This window comes from Halichoeres trimaculatus, unplaced genomic scaffold (assembly GCF_033239565.1).
Source record: "Halichoeres trimaculatus isolate MK-OKI-2021-1 unplaced genomic scaffold, fHalTri1.1 fHalTri1_scaffold_10, whole genome shotgun sequence".
NCBI lineage: Eukaryota > Metazoa > Chordata > Actinopteri > Labriformes > Labridae > Halichoeres > Halichoeres trimaculatus.
In genome coordinates this window covers 13,968,558-13,989,326 of record NW_027437187.1, presented here as the reverse complement: position 1 = coordinate 13,989,326, position 20,769 = coordinate 13,968,558, and the positions used below count along the sequence as shown (strand labels likewise).

The window sequence follows — 20,769 nt, the reverse complement described above, 5'->3', positions numbered from 1 at the left end:
TTTTTAACAATGTTGCTTTTGTCACTTCCACTTGTGATTTAGGTTGCTTTGTAGCAACAAGCATCTTGGAGATGCATTTACCTGCTTTGCTTTGCTCTCAGAATCAGGTACTGAACAGAAAAGTGATAAATTGGACACATCTGGGGCACATTTAGAAACACTCCTTGAAAATGTTGCCTGTGCATGATACAATTTCACTTTTTGACATTTAGCTTTAACACTCAATGAGCTGCAAAATTCTTCTTAAAAAACCTGAAAGAATCCAGAACGGATCCCTGAGGGACACCAGTCGTGCATGTACTCTATTAAATTTCAGATTTCAGATTTTAATCTCTCTGCATTTTGGTACAATTTCTTAATAATTAATGTAAGATGCTTGTACTTAAGATAAAATATTATGTATGGTAAAACGGCAAGTATTTTTTAATGCTTCCTATTCAAACATACTTTTCAGTACATGATGATGGTTAATTTGTCAGTTTATCAAAAGTCAGGTAAAGGTCACTTAAAGGTCACTCAGTATCTTGGAGTCTTTCTCAAGAATAAGGAAAAATGAAAGGGCTCAACTTCTCTTTATCAAAATAGTTTATTTAGAAGGCTTTTGTCACAAAAGCAAGACAAATCTTGTTTCTAAATTTCTCCATTCCATCTCTCGCACTCCTCAAACTAAAAATATCACACAAATAAAACATCAGTTTATCACTTGGGAAGAGCTTAGAACAAAACAAAATGCTGTAGATAAAAAAGAAGCATTACTTCACATCACTGTAGTCTATGATCTTACACTTGAAAGAATTGGATGATTTGCTATTTTTGTACAAAGTGTGACAGCAAACACTGCTCTTAACACACAGAACCAGACGTGCCATTGGTTAAAGATGAGTCTGTTGTGAATAAAAACAGGCTCGTAATGACTTACAAGGGCTGAACGTGACGCTTGGGGATTTATACAAATAAGCAGAGTGACAGCTGTCAGTAACCTGCTGGGCTGACTTCACATGGAGAAAACTGAAGATGTGAGAAAAAATAAGCAATAAAAAAGATCAGGAAAGACAGAAGTGGTCAGCTTCATGTCTACATTTTTGTTGTCACACCTCGTGAGGAGGTGCTCCTTTTTAAGGGAAGGAACAGAGTTAGGGGGAAGTAGAGAAACGCACTTCAATACCCTTCTTCACTCCATTCCTGAGACTCCCCTCCAAACTGAATGCCCAAATGTTCCATCCTCTTCCTCGCTGAGGTAAACTGCAACTGAGACATTCAGACTTTAAGGGGATCTAACACTGGACAGAGAGGAGTAAGAGACTCTCCAGAATGGAGCAGAGCCAAACCTCAAGTAAAGGATGATTGCAGTGTGGCCACTTCCTTTATCTTTCACAATAACCTCTATACACGAACCATACAACATTTTAAAGGTCCACTGAGGCAGGGAAAATCCCCCCATGACCCTCACTGTTCCTCTGGCTCTCAAGGCCTCACAATCAGACGGGTGAGCAGACGGGTGCTGGCCTTGGTTTATTTGGTGGGAATCTTTGCTCGTTTTCTGGCGATGGCGTCCTCCACCGCCTTTAGCTGTTTCAGCAGCTCCTCGCGGCGGGACAGTGTGTTGCTGGGTTTGCCTGAACCAGAGCCAGAGCCAGGGACTGGAGCGGAGCCAGGGGCTGCTGGTTTTCCCAGTGGTGGCGCTGGGCCTTTCCCAGAAGATTTTGAGGGTGGTGACAGAGGGCGTTTTCTAAAAAGAGTTAAAAAAAAAAAAAAAAAAGTTTTTTTTTTTTTCATTCATTATCTCTATCACTTTTCCCTTTCAGGCCCATTGGCAGGCTGGAGCCTCTTTGCATGTATTCAATTATGAGAATTGCTATTATGTATGTGTGCAAAACGCTGAACAAAGCAATGTGTCATGTTTTGATTTAATATACATAGACGTGCATGTCAAACATCTCACTCTGTGTCACAGTAAGCGACGTGTTCCCATCACACCATCAACAAACACTACAACTGAGATGACTCAGACACTGCGTCCTGCAGCTGGGGATACTACGAGCTATTTAAAGCTACGTATTTATAAACTTCTAAAAATAGCCTCCTTCAGTTTGAAGAACCAGCTGCACCAGCTGCTCAGAGATGCAGACTAATCATAAAATCAACACTTGAGTTTACAACATGACTGAACTTACAGGTTACAACACATGAGCTTGTTACTTTTGAAAGAGGAGTTGTTTTTATAGTTTGCAGCTGGTAATAAGCAGGTGCTTCGGTCACATAGCTAACTAATGAGGAGGCTTAGATAAGAAAACAATCATCTCTTTCTTTTTTTCTTTGTTCTTTTCTTGACCACATGTTTAAAATGAGAACAGGTGAACTGTGGCTGACGCCTCTGAACAAACACTTGAATGATTGCTAATCAAACATTAACCCGATTCTGTGTGGCTTATTTTAAAACTTGCACAAAAATGATCTAATTAGAGCTGAAATGATTCCTCGAATGATTCGAGGTACTCGATTACGAAAAATACTCGAGTAATTTTTTCCGCCTCGAGGAATCGTTTAATTTTAAAAAAGGTCAAAGAGTGGTATTTCAAATAGAGCTGAGGCCATATTAAGAGAGTTTTCAGACCCCTCAAGCTACCGCTTATACAAAATAGCAACTAGCAACAAATCTAGCTTCTTTTCTGGAGTTTGGAGACTAATGGGTCATTCTACGAAACGGGTGTCATTTGGGTCGCAGCATTTGATGAGATGTACAAGGCACAAAAAATGTGTCAAAGTGTGTTTACAAAAAAAATGTTCATTTGAAAAATAACTGCTCTTTAACTAAACAAAAATGTATTTTATCCGATTACTCGATTAATCGATGGGATTTTCAGTAGAATACTCGAATACTAAAATATTTGATAGCTGCAGCCCTAGATCTAATACTTTGCTTTTTATTGCCAGATCTGATTCACAAAGTATGATGTCATGGCTGGAGGTGCAAAATCTGGCAATTATATAGAGATATGTCAAAGTAGAGAAAAGAAGACACCCCGCACTCTTACAGGGTTTAGATCATCAGATCAATTAGTCATAGAAAACTATGAAATAAGCACATTATGTTCATTCGGGTGATGTCATTCTATGCAAAGCAGGTGACTAATGCTGCTCATTATTATGAAGGCTCAATAATAGGTCAGAGTAAGTGCTCAATTAGTTTCCTTCCGTCATGTTCATGAAACAGAGAAATCATCTGCACTCACAATGCCTCTCTCATCAAGTGGGAACTTTGCACAAGAGGATGTTTAATATGGTGACGCATGCAGTGTTGATGTAATATTTGTGTACTTCCACTTCATGCCACTAATTCTGAGCAAGCACTTGTGGCCAGCCAAACTTTATGACCTCAAAGCTTTGATGTGTTTGACCCCAGTACACTACAGAGTTCAAGATAAAGTTTGGGGAAGAAATGAAGTTTAAAATTTCCAGACTTCTGCGTGGGTTTTTTTGTTGCAGTATTTTTTTGTCCTTTGATTAACAACAAACAGTAAAATGATGAATACAACAGCCTGATATATGCAAGGTTGCACCCACCTGTCTCCCTGGGGGGGCATGGGTCGTGGTCCTTGTCCTCTGGGTCGATCCATTCGAGGGGAAAGCGGGGGTCGACCTGGGAACCTCTTATCACGGCCTGAGAAGCACAAGTTTCACAGTCACTGATGCTGTCAGGGAGTTTGGTGATCACATAAAAGTTTGTAGACTAAGAAATCTTTAAACTGAGACATGACATCTGAAATATTTGGACCTCCACATGAGATGATCTGAAACAGGACACAGGCTTATGTTTGTGTTGAAGTGATTTAACAACACCTTCAAAACAAACCTGAACTTTCAAATCAAAAACAGAAGAGGAATTAACCCCAGCTTGGAGACCGCTGTGGCCTTTCTGTCTTAATCATACGTGCACACGTCTTTTCATATTTTTTCAATCAGGAAATATTGTGAAACCAACCTTTGCTGACACTACAAATTGTTTATTTTACTAACCCAAGCATTTCACTAATGCAGATTTTTTTCTTACTAAAGCAGAAATACAAAAATTACACTTGTTCCAGCTTTCACTGAGGAACTGTTTGCTGTTTCCCAATTTTCATTTTTATGTCATTTCTCTGATGGTGCTCAGCAATGCAAAAAATGTAACAAAACACAACAAAACATGGTAAGGCTTAGCACTACTTGCTTGGCTTTTAAAGCCTTAGTTAAAAAGCTCTTAATAGGTTTATTTTTCCAATCACATTTCCTTTGGTTTTGTTTTATTCCTAGAGCTGTAAAGTTTCTCCAGTCTTGATTTGAATGAACTGATATTCCTACACAGAGCACTTGGAATTACCTTCCCTCAACATGAACCTGCTTTGCCTTAATCACAAGTGGGCAGGCTGGTGAGTAGCTGTGAACCTAAAAGAGCAGAGCTGGCATTTGATGCATTTGAGCTGCTTTGCATGTACGGTTTCTACAAAGACAGTTACTGTTTTGTTGGTCAAATGATGGACCAGGCTGACACTGGATCATATTATGTAAGAAAAACACACGATGAGGAGGGTGTGGACATATTTCCAACTATGATAAAAATGGACGCCATGTTGGAATGAAGAGATCATTGTGCTATGCAAGCTACACTGATAAGATTTGTTACATCTTTCTGATATGCACAGACTCTAGATTATTTATTTAATCTAAAAAAGATTGAATCAATACTAACAAATCTAGGCTGTGATCCAGGCCTAGCTATCTTTATGGGGAGCTAAATGAAGCATATTCGATTATCTAAAACTGTAGATCTACAAGTCAAACTAACATTGTTCTCCTTTTCAACAATAGGCCACAAAATGTGTGTGAAAAGGCCCAGTTTTAAAATACCAGTTCCTCTTTCTGGTTTGAAAACTGGGGAAAACACCAAGTCTTAATTTACATTGGATGAAGAGGGGCAACACCTTCAAGAGGGACCGTCACGAGTGGACAAAGGAGGAAGGTTAGAAGCTAATAAGATTCGTCATGATGGCATGACAAGAAGAATGTGGCTTTAAAAGGTCCCATAGTATGCAAAAATCACTTTATTAAGTCTTTTAGTGAAATTTGTGGGTCTTTGGCTTTCCTCCCAGCCCACAAAATGTGACATTTAATGAAAAAACCTGTACTTAGTAGTGCTTGTGAATGTAAGATCCTAACCTAAAACAAGCTGTTTGGAATTTTTGGGATTTGCCGACGTCAGCAATTCCCTTTTCTGACCAATCAAGAGTAAGTCTGACCTGATCTGGATTGGTCCACCGGAACAAATACCCCCGAACCCCCTCCCAACCCCCTCCCCTCCCCGGGAGGAGAATGCCAAAGCTGAAAAGCCATCATTGCTCTGTTTTTGGCTATAAACAGCCACATACGGTACATTTATCAAGGAAATGTTCCAGCTACACCCAGTAAAACTGTGCATGTGTGTGCTAGTCACTTCATGGTTGACTGCTTTTCCAACTTTGGACAGTACAACAGAGGGCTAGCAAATAGACTGGTCCTGACTCCAGGCACATTACCAACCACCCGGCAACAAACCTCAGACCCTGGAAATGTGAGTATGTTAAATGCTGTGTGCTGTGGAGCAGATGTAAGAGCTTTTCCTCAGTGCCCCCCCCTGTCTCTGTGTTAGCTTCAGGATGCTAACTTTAGCTGCAGTTAGCCTGTTGTTTTACGGTAAACAAGCTTCGCCGTTTTCAAAACATTGTGCACTTGGAGCTTGTGGCGCCGCTCTCAGTGAAGCTGAAGAGCGGGGCGGTATCAGTGGTGGCTCATTTACATATGAAGGTCACGCCCACTAAATCAGACCGTTCTGAACAGAGGGGCTATGAGAGCCTGGAAACAATGCTGCTGTGCTTGATATATTGGCTTTTTGGACCAAAACATGTTACTACCATTTCATGAAGACATCAATGATCCATATTAAACTGCAGAAAAGGAGCAGAATATGGGACCTTTAAGTCACTCTGGTTTATAGCCCATGTTACCTCTGCTATCTGTAGAGAGTTAAGTCTAGAGAGATGAAAATAAATGTAACAAAAGTGGTTATAATACTTTCTAGAATAGTTTCATCCAAACAAAGCATTTCAGAGCTGTCACCAGTCTGGCTTATCTCAAGGATAAAACAACAACATGGTTCATTTAGCAAACCTTGTCATCGATTATCAAAAGATCACTTGACTGGTTTATCTTTTCATCTCTCTAGCACAAACTCTGGCATCAATCGTGGGTCTAATAAAATTTCTTCTTACTCTTGCTTGCCTGTTACACCCTTCCAACACTGATTAAACATGTCCACATGGAAGTCAGCAGAATCAGGCCAAAATGACATTGTTTGTGAAAATAAACGTGTGTGTCAGGTGTCATAGCACAATCCTCACCTCGATCTGGAGACATGGCCATTCTCTTGCTGACCGGGGAGCCCGGCCTGTCCTTGTCGGAAGGCAGGTACCTCTTCCTGTTACCTTTGTCTCCCTGCTGCTGTGGAGAGTACAAATACTAACTTAACATCTGATTGACACCAAATCACCAGGAATTTACAACTTTAAACGTCAAGTTTGAGAAGCTCGTCATGCTCAATATATTATCACGAACCAAACTGAAGAAAATGACAAAAAAAGTATCAAATGATCAGAGGATAAGTGTTCTGAAGCTCCAAGTTTCACTTTTTGGGCTGTCAGACTTTTTTTGGAACCAGACTTAACAGACTTGATATGAGAGTTTGGAGCAAAAGAGGAGTGAGTGATAAAAAGACATTTACTGATTTTTTTTCTATTTCATTCATTTTTTTATGCTTTTTTTTTTTTTTTTTTTAATTTTATTTTCTCTATATTTTCTAAACTATGCCTTTAAATTCAAAGCCAAAAATCAAATAAAAAGAATGTGTTGGGGAAAAAAAAGACTGTATCCAAAACTCATTGTTTGTTGAAAAAAAAAACTCTATAGCGCAAAATGAGCTTCCAGAACAAAACAAATAGGATACTTTGAATCTTTGTCAATACATTATGGTTCAGGTCAGGACACTACCATCCAACTAATTCATTTTTTTGGTCAGGAAACAAGGAGATGGGGGTAGCTATTTGTCTATTTTAAGATAAGCACCTTAAAGCTTCCTCGTTCTTCAGGGAAAGGCAGGTTTGGGACAACTTAAACTAGAAATGCTTCTCGCTCCAGACCCTAAGGCTTTGGAAAGAACCCACGCTTCTGCAACACAACACCACACAACTCCATCTATAGTACGACTCCAGAGTTTAAGTTACAGACATCTCATGTGCAGGTGGCTTTATCCAATTTTTTGTGCCTTGTCACTTACTAGAAAGATAAATGCAGGGAAAATACCTTCAGTAAAATGTACTGCAGCTGTGTACGAGTAACATCAAAGTATGTTTTCTGCAAGTCACAAATTCCTGTTTTTTGGGTCGGTAAATAACACGCGAGTGTGCCAGTATGTGAATTTAGAATTACTCAAAGTTAAGGTCTCCCACAGTCTGCTTGTGCTGACTTGATGGGTGGAATAAACTGTAAAAAATGTTTAAGTCAGCAGACACCTTTTGACTGTGTCTCATTGTTAGTACACAGTTTAACTGATTTATAACCACAGAGTAAATGTAAAGTGAAACATCCAGATAGCCCTGCATGTCTGTAAACATTGGCCTCTCCCTTGTGCAGGAGGTTGCCAATGATGTACAGTGCAGGGTCATGTTAATAATAATTCAAAAAAATGAATTAGTTGGATGGTAGTGTCTTTGTTTTTCCGTGTTTTAAAGCTGGTAAATTACCTTGTTGAGGAGAGTGAGTTTGATGTCTTTGTGTGATCCTGAACCCCCATAGCTTCCAGGGGGGCCCATGGCGCCGGGTGGAGCGTGTAAAGGGTGGCCGCCCCTGCTTCCAGGTCCTGACCTCGGCATGGGGTTGCCTCCCCTGGGTGGGGCACCAGATGGATCCATCTTCCTGCGGTCCTCCCTGAAGGGTTCATCTTTCTTGGGCGGTCTCTCTGTGTGCAGGATAAGAAAACTTTCACTTTCACCGAACTTGATTTCATAAACATTTTTTCTTTTTAGCAAATTTGCGTTTTACACTCAGATAATGACCAAGAATTTGGAAAGTGGTTCTGAAAACCCGTTTAAAATTATCTTGTTCATTTGGATTTGCTTCAATCTTCATTTCCCCAGTTGTTGCTGCTCTCCAACAAAAATACTTTGATTGCTGATCATTGTTTATATTACTGTTCAACAAGCTTTAAATGACAGGTCTTAAGTTACCATAATTAGGTCTTACTCAGTGGTGACCTTACAGAGCTTTAATCCATCTGCTGCTCTGTGGAGTCTGGCCTTTTATGTAGTCCTGGATTATTTGAGATTTATCATTTGTGTGTTAATTATTTGAATGTACAGTCTCTAACCTCTGTTCTTGTCCCTGCCATGTGGAAGCTGGTCCCTCGGCAGCCCTCTCTCTTTTCGAGGGTGGTTTGGTGTGGGTGAGCGGGAGCTGGCAGAAGACACGGGACTGGCGAGGTCAGCGTACATGTCGTCTGAGTCGGCACTCCGCACCGAGCTGCTGCTGGATGACGCTGATGACACTGACGACACGCTGCTGACGCTCAGTGACCTGCAAATCAGAATGACTCGACTGTGAGGTTTTTGTTTTCTGTGACATGAGAAACTGTGTAAACACTGTCCGTAACTTTCATGAAAATCTTTCATACCTGGATTTTCTGGAGGGTTTCACATGAAAGCAAAAGAAAAACACACGATTAGTGCACATGACTAAGTCATGACTGATTTAACATTCAAAACTTCCAGCTCTCTATTCATCCACTGACATTTGAAGAGGTGTGTGTTGATGACAAATCAAATTCATAAACATGAACACATATATAAATATATAAATTTAAGACCAGATGCAGCCGTTAGACTTTTTCCCGACAGTGTCACGGATCTTATCTGTCATAGAGCCGGTTGTTAAAAGAAATAAAAATCAACACAAACTTTCCACTCCTTCTAGGGATGTTTAAAACTTTCAAAACATGCATGTCATTCCCTCCATCTGTATTTCAGCTAATCACCGTGCATTTTATGACTCACCGTCCGAAATGACCCACTCATTGCATTCGCCCTTACAGCTAAAAATGCTGCTTTGTTGCTTCTGGTCTAAATGGGTTAAAATGCTCTGACGTTTTAAAAACAATCGTAAAAACTTTTTAATTAACTGAAGGTGAATACAATATATAAATAAGCCACAACTTCATTGTTTGAAACCTAAAAGAGGTTTTAAAAGCAATGCTTGACTGCACAATCAGCTTCAAGTGTGAGATGACTTTAAGCTACACCACTCTCTGTGCCACCATACTTTATGACCTCTTGACTTTTGCTGAAAGCAGAATGTTAAATTTATGTGATCCAAAAATAAATATATAAATTACTCTGATTTATTTAATAGTATGTCTAGTATCGTGAAGAAGTGTGAATTTGGTTAAATGCTCTTTAGTGAAGGAGTTCAGGAGGCCTGTACCTGGATTTTCTGGATCCAGAGCGAGAGAGGGAGTTGGAGGAGGATCTGGATCTGGACCTGGAGCTTGAACCAGAATAACTGCTGCCACTCCCACTAACACTCCCACTTACAGTTCGCCTAGAGGAAACAGACAAAGGTTGTTTATTTGTGCTGAACAGCTCCTCTGTTTGTGTGGCAGAAGATGATCTACGACCTGTAGGTGTTCAGAAAAACCTGGATACTTGAAACTGAGATCGAAGCTGAGGTCATGACAGATTTATGACACCAAGCTTTTTTGAGCATGACTGAACCAGTCTCATTCCATCTCACTAAAGGACTGTGACTTAAACATCTATTTATCTGACAGTCTTTGAAATAAATATATATTTTTTATTGTTCCAGACATAAGTGAAACTATCATAAAGAAATGTTGCACTGTTTTTTTGGAGTTACTATCAGATGAAGAAAAAATGAATGATGTAAGAAACCTTTCAAGAAATGTAAACGTTGTTGTCAAGAATGGGCAAAACTTTTCTTCTTTTAGAAAAAAAGGTCCAACCAGCCCAGACAGAACACAAAGTTTACAGTCAGAGCTGTCTCAGGCCTGGACCAGCTCTTCATCATGCTGCTATAGGAGACATATGCTGACAACCAGGGCTGTGTCTCAAAGCTCTTAAGTTTCATTCTTCGTTCCTCCACTTGCATCATTCACTTGCGATTTAGTCCCTCCCACCAGAGAAGCATGGAATGAAGAGAGGAAACAAGGAGATGTGTTTTAAAGGAAATGACATCCTTTCCTCCAGAGCGTCACATAAAGCAACATGTTTCAGTGATGACGGCGTCAGCTCTAATAGCTGCTTGTGTGCTGTAATAACTCTAATGAAACATAAACATTAACAGAGCTTGGTGTGTTTTTAACCTGTTAAACAAACATGTTCACGTGAAGAGAACCTGTGCTCTGTTTATTCTGTGTCCTGTTCAGAAGCACATGGATCACCTCACCGGTAAAATGTCTCATCATTAGATTATTCATTGATTATTTAGCCTTTATCTAGAGCTTATCTAAACATGAACCCTGAAAATTATTAATATAACCTGGTTAATTGTGTCTCACAAACACTAGTTATTTATAAGATCTCAGGGAAAGCAGAACTCGCTACTCTTTACAAACCCCATGCTCATGAGTGAAACCTGATGAGCTCTAAAGAAAATGTAAAATGTGTTTTCTGCTTTGTTTTCTAACAGACTTTTCTCTCAGACATAAATTGTGTCATTAGAGAAAATTAGAATCAGCAGGAAAATAAATGTGAAAAATAACCAATTTTAAATTTTTCTGTTCCGTCTGAATTATGAGTTTATTCGTTGAATAATGAGTTTGACATATAGAGTTATTTAAACTGGGTATTGATCTTCTGTTGAACTGATTTTATGACAGTTTTGCGCAGAGCTTTGTGCTTCAAACACTTCTTTAACCTCAGCTTTATGACCTGTTTCGGAACGATCATTAGTGACAATTTAAGCTCATCTTTTCACTCTCATTAATCTCTGGAGATGTGAAGTTTCAGCAAAGCTGCTGCAGTGGCCAATCAGTGAGTTCTATTACATATGGGGGTATGCCTATTGGTGAATAGCCTAGTTCATAACTCCTCTGATCAGTCTTCCTTTTTCTCTCTCCTCAGAGCACAGTCATTGCTTTGGGACATCAATTAATAGGTGGCTCAGAAAGTTCTTCCGGTGCCGCGAAGGAGAAAAGAGAGAAGAGACTGCAGTTTATCGCTTTGAGATGCACCCCAGGTGCCTGATTTTCCCCCTGATTGTCAGCACCCGTGAGCATGGGCTCTGCTGCTGTGGTCAGTATGTGTCCTCTCCATAAATGGGCATGCCAGTTTTGACTAGAGCTGCACGATTTGAGGAAAAGGTGCGATTTGCGATTAGGTGGACAATATTGCGATTGCGATTGTGCTTGCGATTTAATAAAAAAAGTTGTGTCATGATGAGTCTACAGACTTGCTTGGTTATCATGGAGGAAAATCTGAATTGCATGTGCTGACATTGCGATTGCGATTGCGATAACCTCTTTTGCGATTACGTAATTGCATGTGCTGACATTGCGATTGCGATAATTGTGCAGCCCTAGTTTTGACTGGTCTGGATAAGGCCATGTGACAAGACAACTTAAAGCTGGTGGTCCACAAAACAAAGCTGTGGCATTATTCTGTGTTAGTGGGGGGCAGGGCCCCCCACACGGGAAAAAAGAGGCTTGTCACATTTAAATCAATCTCAATGCAGTGAGATATTGAGGTGAGAACCAGAGGAAATCTCATACCTCCACAGTCTGGGACTGAACTCTGTCCTCCAACTTGCAGCCCCACAGAGCAAGGTTTCTCAGAGACAACCTCCCAAATTTGGGAGTGGAGATGACTTAATAGTCAAACAGCACTCGTGACCTCAACCCTATTGATCGCTTGTAAGATCAGCTTGGGCGTACTGTTTGCTCCAGAACAGCCTTGGTAGCTGACTTGTGACACGTGCTGGCTGAAGAATGGGATGCCAACCTACAACAATGTGTGACCAGTATGAGAAGGAGAAACCAGTGGTCCTTCCACACGCTACTGAAGCTCCTGTTTGTTGAATAAGTCAACTTTTAAATTGCCAAAGTGTCTAACTTTTTCAGACCAACCAAACAAAGTCCACAGCAGAATAAGCTGCTTGGCATCGGCAGAGAAGAGAAGATTTGGCAAATTTTCTAAGGGTGCAACCTGAATACTCAGCTCTGCAGCTCATCCCATAAATCCATGTTTACTACAAATGTGGCACCATTTAAAAGGTAATTAACAGTAGGGATGGGTACTGAATTAGGTACTTTTATAGGTACTGACCAAATTTTGCCAAAAGTATCGGGTACCAATTCAAGTAAAATCAAATGGTACCATGTTTAGGTACCTAAATGCATCCCTGTGACTGTGGGGCAGCGGAAGAGTAGGAGATCTTCCATGCTGGACATGAAAACAGCATTGCAAGGCTATATATTGAAGAATAAATATGTCAAATTGAAACAAAATTAGATTTCATTATTAAACAAATTTATATTTTTTACCAGGTAAACACAAAACTATACCGAAAATTGGTATCGTTGAGTACCGATACCGATTGCCAGGTACCGGGCATCGGTACTGTATCGTTTCATATGTAAAAGGTACCCATCCCTAATAAACAGGCTTTCCAACGTATGATTTATTAACAAGCAGTATTCTTATTAAAAGGAATCTACCAAAAACAAATTCAATACATCTGTAACTGAAACTGAGACACCGATCTAAGTTCTAGGTGAAATGTGTCCCTATGACTTTCGCTCAGGCTGTTTTATTACCCAACTACAACAAAACAAAACAGTCTGTTCCTAACAGACCCTCTTGACTGTTTGCTTTAATCTACCAAAAAACCTTCAGTGTGCATTGTTAAAGGCTGTTTGTGTTAACAGTTCCTACAGAATTCACAGACAGGAACAGCCGCAATGTGACATTCAAATATTTTACAAACGATACTTCATCCCACGGCTGCAACAGTATCGATAATCTGATGGAACTAGTTTGCCAACAGAATTCTAACTGCTTTTCCTGGATGGTTTCTAGTGTTATCATTCTGCCCACACACACACACACACACACACACACACACACACCCACCCGAAAGAGAAAAGAGGAAAAAGACTTTCACACACCTCTACTGTTCTCTCCTGCCCTTAAAATTCTTCCCCTCTGGCAAACGTTGTTGTGCGTTACATCCACAGAAACAAAAGCACCGAAATCTGAGAGCACAGAGTTTCCTCGAAGCCTTCCCACTCATTCCCTCACACCCACACAGTCTCTCTGGTCTTCCCCAGAAAATTCACAGGTGTTGGATAAACCTGCTGTCACATAATGTCACATACAAATATGGAGATAAATATGCAAAAAAAAGTTTTAGGAAACACCATTCTGCTTATGCACTTAATCTGTGTGTGTAGTCGCTGTAAGCATTCTGTTTGCAAATGAAGACCTTTGAAAAAGCTGGTCAACCCTCATCCTCCTACAAACATGGAAACACACAAAACCAAAACTATCATGATATTTATCCCTTTTTAAGCTCATTCAGTGAAATTACAGAAGCTTAGAAAAAATAAACTCAGAGCAACAACACTTTTGTGGACTGTTACATCTCTGAAGAATGAATAAAGGGATGAATGGATGGATAGGTATAATAATTACATCTGAATACTTTTGTTTTTAATAGGACAGTTTAATTTCTTATCGTTGTTGTATTCTCATATACGTCGTAAGCTCTGACAATCATCATTACCTAAACTCAGTCCAAAATAGATGCTGCTGCTGCGAGAAAGCTTTTAATTTCTTTAGCCTTCCAAGGTGAAGATCTTAAAAACTATTTTTTGTCTGTATTTACAGGGACAGCTGAAACAAAAGAAGACAAATGCTTATCTACTTACTTCAACTCAGGCTTGTCAGCTATTTAGTATTGCATGAAATGATAATAAAAATCACATGATGGCTGGCTACGAGTCTGTGTATTCTGGATACTGCAAAGGGACAGGTATGAAAATAGATACACTGTAAGATAGAAGAGCTTGTAGAATGTGATGTGGGAAAAAAGTGAACTTGTATGTGAAAATGTTAACTGATATAAAAAACACATGCAAATGAAATTAAGTTGATGTCACAAATGGAGAGGAAAGTGTTAACCAGTGGGGTTCAAATTTGAACTCAAAGAAAATATCCACAAGTCTGTATACTGATATTTAGACAAATACACTCACATGTCCAACTGCTTGTTAACGCAAATTTCTAATCAGCCAATCACATGGCAGCAACTCAATGCATTTAGGCATGTAGACATGGTCAAGACGATCTGCTGCAGCTCAAACTGAGCATCAGAATGATGAAGAAAGGTGATTTAAGGGACTTTGAACGTGGCATGGTTGTTGGTGCCAGGCAGGCTGGTCTGAGTGTTTCAGAAACTGCTGATCTACTGGGATTTTAACCAACAACCATCTCTAGGATTGGTGAAGAGAATGGTCCCAAAATGAGAAAATATCCAGTGAGCAGCAGTTCTGTGGGCCAAAATACCTTGTTAATGCCAGAGGTCAGAGGAGAACGAACAGACTGGTTGGAGCTGATAGAAAGACAACAGTAACTCAAATAACCACTGGTTACAACCGAGGTCTGCAGAAGAGCATCTCTGAACACACAACACGTCCAACCTTGAGGCAGATGGGCTACAGCAGCAGAAGACCACACAGGGTGACCCTCCTGTCAGCTAAGAACAGGAAACTGAGGCTACAATTTACACAGCAACACCAAAACTGGACAATAGGAGACTAGAAAAACGTTGCCTGTTCTGATGAATCTGGATTTCTGCTCCACATTTGGATGTAGGCTCAGAATTTGGCGTCAACAACATGAAAGCATGGATCCATCCTGCCTTGTATCAACGGTTCAGGCTGCTGCTGGTGGTGTAATGGTGTGGGGGATATTTTCTTGGTTCACTTTGGGCCCCTTAGTACCAACTGAGCATGGTTTAAAGTCCACAGCCTACCTGAGTATTGTTGCTGACCATGTCCATCCCTTTATGAGCACAGTGTACCCATCTTCTGATGGCTACTTCCAGCAGGATAACGCGCCAGGGGCAAAAGGTGGTCCAACCTGGTACTAGCTAGGTGAACCTAATAAAGTGGCCAGTGAGTGTATAATGACAGCAGCAAAACTGTGATGCAACATTTACTCATACATTATTTTATTACTAATGCCTCCTTTACAACCACAACACTGCAGCGTCTATAGCAAAACCTATTTGTACTTGTAGAAATGCCTAATAATGCTTTGGGTCTTTCACTCAGGTGAAGGTGAGGTCAGACTCGTATTGTTTTAGTGTAACAGAACTGTAAGACCTCAATGAGGATGAAAGGAACGTCATAGCTTTAGAAAACAAAGACAGCTGAAGATTTTGACTGATTTGCATTGTTAACAAACTGAGTCAGCATCAACTTCAAACGTCAGTGCTTCAGAAGCACCTGGCGCCTGAATGTTTTCTTTCCTGGTTCCTGCCATGAATCAGATTTGTTTTGTAAGAAGAGGATTTCCCGTTCAACAACAAAGATGGAATGTGAACTAAAAGTTTTAAAATGCAAGTTTGTTTTTATTTTATTTGCCTTAGATTACTTTGTGAATTCAAACACAGTTTTCCCCTCTCAGCTGACAGCACGCTGCATCTGCCCACAGACACTGCCTCAGGCAGGTCTGATGCACTGACAGGTTTATTTGAATGCTTGTGATGAATGCAGTTGAGAGATATGGGCTGAAGCCAGTTTTAATTTGTCAAATAAAAAACCTCACACATGGAAACATGAACATGTCAGCAGTTATAAAGTGGCTGAATGGCTGTTTGACTGGTGGTCAGCTGTCTGTGTAACAGCCAGAGTGTATTGATAAGCCTGCATTAGAGGAAGTATGGTGTTGTAAAATACTGATAAAACAGTGTATCCAAGGGCCTAATGGTAATGACCAATCAATTATCAGTATCAAAGAATATTGGTTCCTGGTACACGTCATCAGTCACACCTACCTCCGTGGAGGATGCTGCTGCCGGTCTCTCCGTCTCTCTTCTCTTGCATTGGGTGGTTTTCCAGGTTCCCGTGGTGGCGGTGGTCTCCCTGCTCCACCACCCCCAGGACCACCACCTGCACCTCCAGGCTCCCGAGGATTGACTGGAGGCTTTCCTCCCTCTGGTGGGGGTTTTGAAGGCCTGCCTGGTGGTCCACCGGGATGAGGAGGACTAGGAGCTTTCTTCATAGGGGGCTTCTCCCTGCGAGGAGGGGGCATGGCACCCGGCTTCAGCGGCATGCTTTAAGGGGAGAAAGGTAATTTTGTTTTCAAGCATGCTGACAGGGATTCGAAGGCAGTGGCCACATCCTGCTTTATACTTGTGATTATTTTTAAAACAATCATAAAACAACAATCAAGCAATACAACAGAATTAGAAGCCATTACAGCAGACTTAAAGAGAGGGTTAAAAGAAATTCTTTAACTTAGTCCCACTTTAAAAGAAATAGTCTGAAATATTTCAACAACTGCCATGATTTCAGCAGCAGTTACCAATGCGTTACAATAAATTATGGTGTCTTCAATGTTTCATTATATTTTCATGTGTTTTTATTAGTGCTGTCAGGCGATTAAAAAAATTAATCTAATTAATTACAAGATTTGTAATTAATTAATTTAATTAATTGCATTTTAATCTCATATCTGCTTAAGGTCCCAAATTAAAGAATTTGAATTCCAGGACATCAAAATTACATTAAAGAAATTCAAAAAAATATTTAAAAATAAGGTGGTAACATATACAACACATTTTTAGGTACCCTGAGGCATAAGGAACACATGAAAAAAGTTTTATGTTTCTATCTTTACAAAATCTACACAGTCCTGCACCTAAGATAAGCTGATTTAAATTTTAGAAGGTTTTTTTGATTCTGTGACAATTTTACTCACTGTTGACTCATTTTTCACTGCAATATGAACTTCTATATAGAAGTTCATATTGCAGTGAAAAATGAGTCATAGAAGTATATACTTCTATGAGGTCAGGAAAACCAGGGCTAAAGGCTAAAAACTGTGAGGAACTATGTACAAAACACTTAATTCAAGTCTTGGATCAAAGAAAAGTGAAGTATTCTCAGTTTTACATGCTCTGAACACACAAACTGTTGCTGATTGGTGCAGAGCAGCCCCAAGCTGAAACATGACGCCAGGAAGATGGAAGCAAATTTCCAAAGAATTCTTTAGATTTAAATACAGGACAAATATTGATCTTTCAGGACTTGTTTAATGCAGTAAAGAGTGTAGAATTATCTGTTTTTTACAGAATTGAGCAAGAGCAAACGATTGATTTTCTGCAGATTTTCAAAAAGGACGTGTGAATAAACGAGATGTGGACGACAGTCCCCCAAAAATCACTCTCGCTTCCCCTGTCTAAAGCATGTTGCTGACATCATGTGTGATACAATCAGGGACCGTCGGCAATTTGAAAATCTGACGAGAACACCACTCTTTCCAAGTAGGACAAACGGTTTGTAAATGCCAGACATTTGAAAATAAGTGCGTCTTTGAATGCCCCGCGGATTTGGATCCAGATTAATCTGCGTTCATTTTTATAACGCGTTAATTTGCAGTGTAATTAATCAATGTAATTAACGCGTTAAAATGACAGCCCTAGTTTTTATCGCATCTCTACAACTGGGGTCATTTCAAAATTTTTTTTTTCTATTCAGAGCCAAAAAATTAGTAAAACTGAGGCGGGTTTCAAGATAGCCTGTGAAACCCTTTACGGCAATGCATTGGTGGAAGCATATGAACTTTGCACAGAGAACATGGTTTGAAAGACTCTCTGATTTACCCTTTGGCCATCATGGGAGGGAGGTCTGGCTTGTTCTTTGCTGTCCTCGGTGCTGCAGGACTCGGTGAGGGGGATGTTGAGAATGATCTGGACCTGTGATGCAGACATCAAGGCGTCAATTTGCAGCTTAAAATCAACATTGGCTCACGTCTTTGTGGTATTCATGTTATGTTATGATCCGCCAGAAATGGTTGAGCTCAATCTGAATCATAGACAGCTAAGGAGAAACAGCTCACATCAGTTTCCGACTCTGTCTGCCAGCTGCTGTAGCATTACCACATTTACATTTCAGTCTTTTTAAAATCTAATGTGAATAATTTTTACATATCCTTATCATTTTTGAGCTGAATAACCAATATCTATATAAATATTGTGTCATCTTGTAATATTTTTATGACCCAAAGAAAAGTTGCTCAACGAATAGGTCAGAAAAAAATTACATTTTCATCTCTAGTTTGACATTTCTGCACCAAAATATTAACACACACTCAGTTTTCAGCGATTGGGCTATCTTTTAAAACGTCTTTTAACTCCTGAGTAGTTTTCAAGTTCCTTATATCACTTTAAGGAAAACTTCCTCCAAGAGCCTCAGATCATGAACTATTTCCTGAGACAGTGGAACCACAGGGAAGAGGATGTGGAGGCATTGTATAAACACTTCTACTGGCTGAACTGAGCCCACGAATGACCATGAGGCTGTGTTTTCTGGACCAGAAGTGCAAAACCGTCAACGTGTAGTCAAGATACGCACAGAAAGACACTTCTGTTTACCTGGAGCGGCTGCCGCTGAAGGAGCTGCGCTGGGAGGAGTGGCTGGAGTAAGAGCTAAATGAGGAAGAGCGGCTCCGTGAGCGAGACGATCCAGAGCCTGTGTAAGACGAGGAGCGTGACGAGGACCTGTAACACAAACAAACACAGAGCACATGTAGTTAAGATGATTGATGGGCCTGTTATCTCATTGGCTGCCACTGAGATCTATAGACGTCAATTCATTTACAACCCTTGACTGACAATGACGTCCAGAAACATCAGTTACATTTTTCAGTGCGGAGGGCTGCGTGACAGTCTGGCACACAATGACAAGATTTTAGGCACAACTAAATCCACAATATCTGCCTTTTTCAGATAAAATGTTTAAGAGCAGAGCTATAAACGTAAATATAATAAAGCTATAAAACAGAGTTTTGAAAATTATAGATGTAGTTATTAGTTATCTGATAAACATTGTGGTAATGACATAAACCATATATCTGTATGTTCCCTATCAGTAATTTCAGACATCATTCAACAATGCATGTAAATTGTAAAAGCATGAATATAAAAACTGAGACTGTACCTGGAGGAGTTGGATAAAGAGACCGAGGAGCCAGAGGGTCGATGCCGCCTGCGCCCTCGTGGAGGAGACCCCATTCCGGGTCTTCTTCTGGGAGACTTGGACCTGCGCCATGGGTCCTTCCACTCATCAGGTCGCCTCATGACCGGCATCATCTCCTTCTTTGAAGGAGGCTCCATTGGCCTGCTGAGAAATTTGAGTATAGAATCAAAAGCTGGTGAAACCATGTTAGAAGGTAATTACTGATGACACTAAACATCCAGCAAAGACTGAACAGATCTGAACATTAGCAGTAGTTCACTTAATTGTGCATTTGACTGCTTTAGATGACAAATCCATATGTGTTGTTTGTATTGTATAAGCAGTAATATATGTTACAGCTCTACTGAGATACAAATACAAAGTCTGGACCTGTTGATTTTACAGCTGTTGTTTTTTTTCATCTCCTTGGTGCTTAGCTATGTATGTTTTATCTGCAGACAGTTAAAACTGAAATATCTGCTTAGCACTGGAGCTAAAAAAGCTAAAAGCTAAAACGCCTTTAAAATCACAAGAACTTGAGTGCCCAACTATAATCCACCATAAAGTTTGTCTCAAAGTCTGTGACAACTCACAGCAGCAACATTTATCTTATTCTTCATCTGAAAGTGTGGGATAATGTATGGTGACAACACCTCCTAAAAAACCTTCTACACTAGCAGAGTGAGACGGTCATTGGCTGTTTCAGTGGCTTTAATTTATTTTAAACTTTTGAAAGGCACAAGCTGCCGTCTTTAACTCAACTTTTGTCTGAGCCTCCTGTTGTTTTGCTTTTAATTATGAAAATAATGCCCAATGATTAACTGATTGCTTTACCTGTACAGAAAGAAAAACACATTTTTATGAGCTTTCCTCTTAAAATGTTGCTAATTTATTACATGTTCTTGAAATTCCCTGTTTTCTGAATGAATAATCATAAAATCCAAAATTGAAGTAATCAGAGTGAGTATTTCGCCTTTTTGCTTCCTGCCAAGTTTTTGCAATCATTTAAAATGACTTTAGCTTAAGCTTACACAAATTGACCGACTCATTTAAGTTTATCTATTTAACTTTTTCATTTAATATCAAGTCCACCAATAGTAAATTAAAGGGTTTTGTAATACCTGCTGATGTTAATGCTTAGATTATCTTCTGAATGCTTACCAAGTAGGGTTGACATAAAGTCATTTCTTTATTTTTGAGTATTGAGTCAGTATGCTGGTTTCTTCTTTGTCTTTAAGACAGATAACTGACTGTTGAGAAAACACAGTTACCTGATTTACCAAAATCACTGAATGGACTGCTTTAACACCATTTACCATCACTGTGTTAGGGATTTTCCCTAGTAAAGAGGTCAATATTTATTTTTACGCAGACAGCGAGGGTCAAGTGTTTACCTCCGAGCTAAATTTTCTAATATTTGTTGGAGGAAATGAACAAGACGAGTGGAT

General features: G+C 39.9%; 1 protein-coding gene across 6 annotated transcripts in view; it reads right to left on the bottom strand.

Annotated features, from left to right (window-relative positions):
- Nucleotides 1-617: 617 nt before the first annotated feature.
- The window catches only part of zc3h18 (zinc finger CCCH-type containing 18), a 36,248-nt gene continuing 16,096 nt past the window's right edge, over nt 618-20,769 (bottom strand). For 3 of the 6 annotated variants that reach the window (XM_074677526.1, XM_074677525.1, XM_074677527.1), the window contains exons 10-20: nt 19,304-19,486; nt 18,739-18,864; nt 17,968-18,060; nt 16,138-16,416; nt 9,544-9,660; nt 8,738-8,746; nt 8,435-8,640; nt 7,812-8,026; nt 6,414-6,513; nt 3,565-3,661; nt 618-1,729 (exon numbers count right to left, since the gene is read on the bottom strand). In XM_074677526.1, the coding sequence (XP_074533627.1) occupies nt 1,513-1,729; nt 3,565-3,661; nt 6,414-6,513; nt 7,812-8,026; nt 8,435-8,640; nt 8,738-8,746; nt 9,544-9,660; nt 16,138-16,416; nt 17,968-18,060; nt 18,739-18,864; nt 19,304-19,486 (1,642 nt within the window). In that variant the 3' untranslated portion in view covers nt 618-1,512. The remainder of the gene's footprint in view (nt 1,730-3,564; nt 3,662-6,413; nt 6,514-7,811; nt 8,027-8,434; nt 8,641-8,737; nt 8,747-9,543; nt 9,661-16,137; nt 16,417-17,967; nt 18,061-18,738; nt 18,865-19,303; nt 19,487-20,769) is intronic. The other 3 variants (XM_074677528.1, XM_074677529.1, XM_074677530.1) reach the window with 3 other exon arrangements.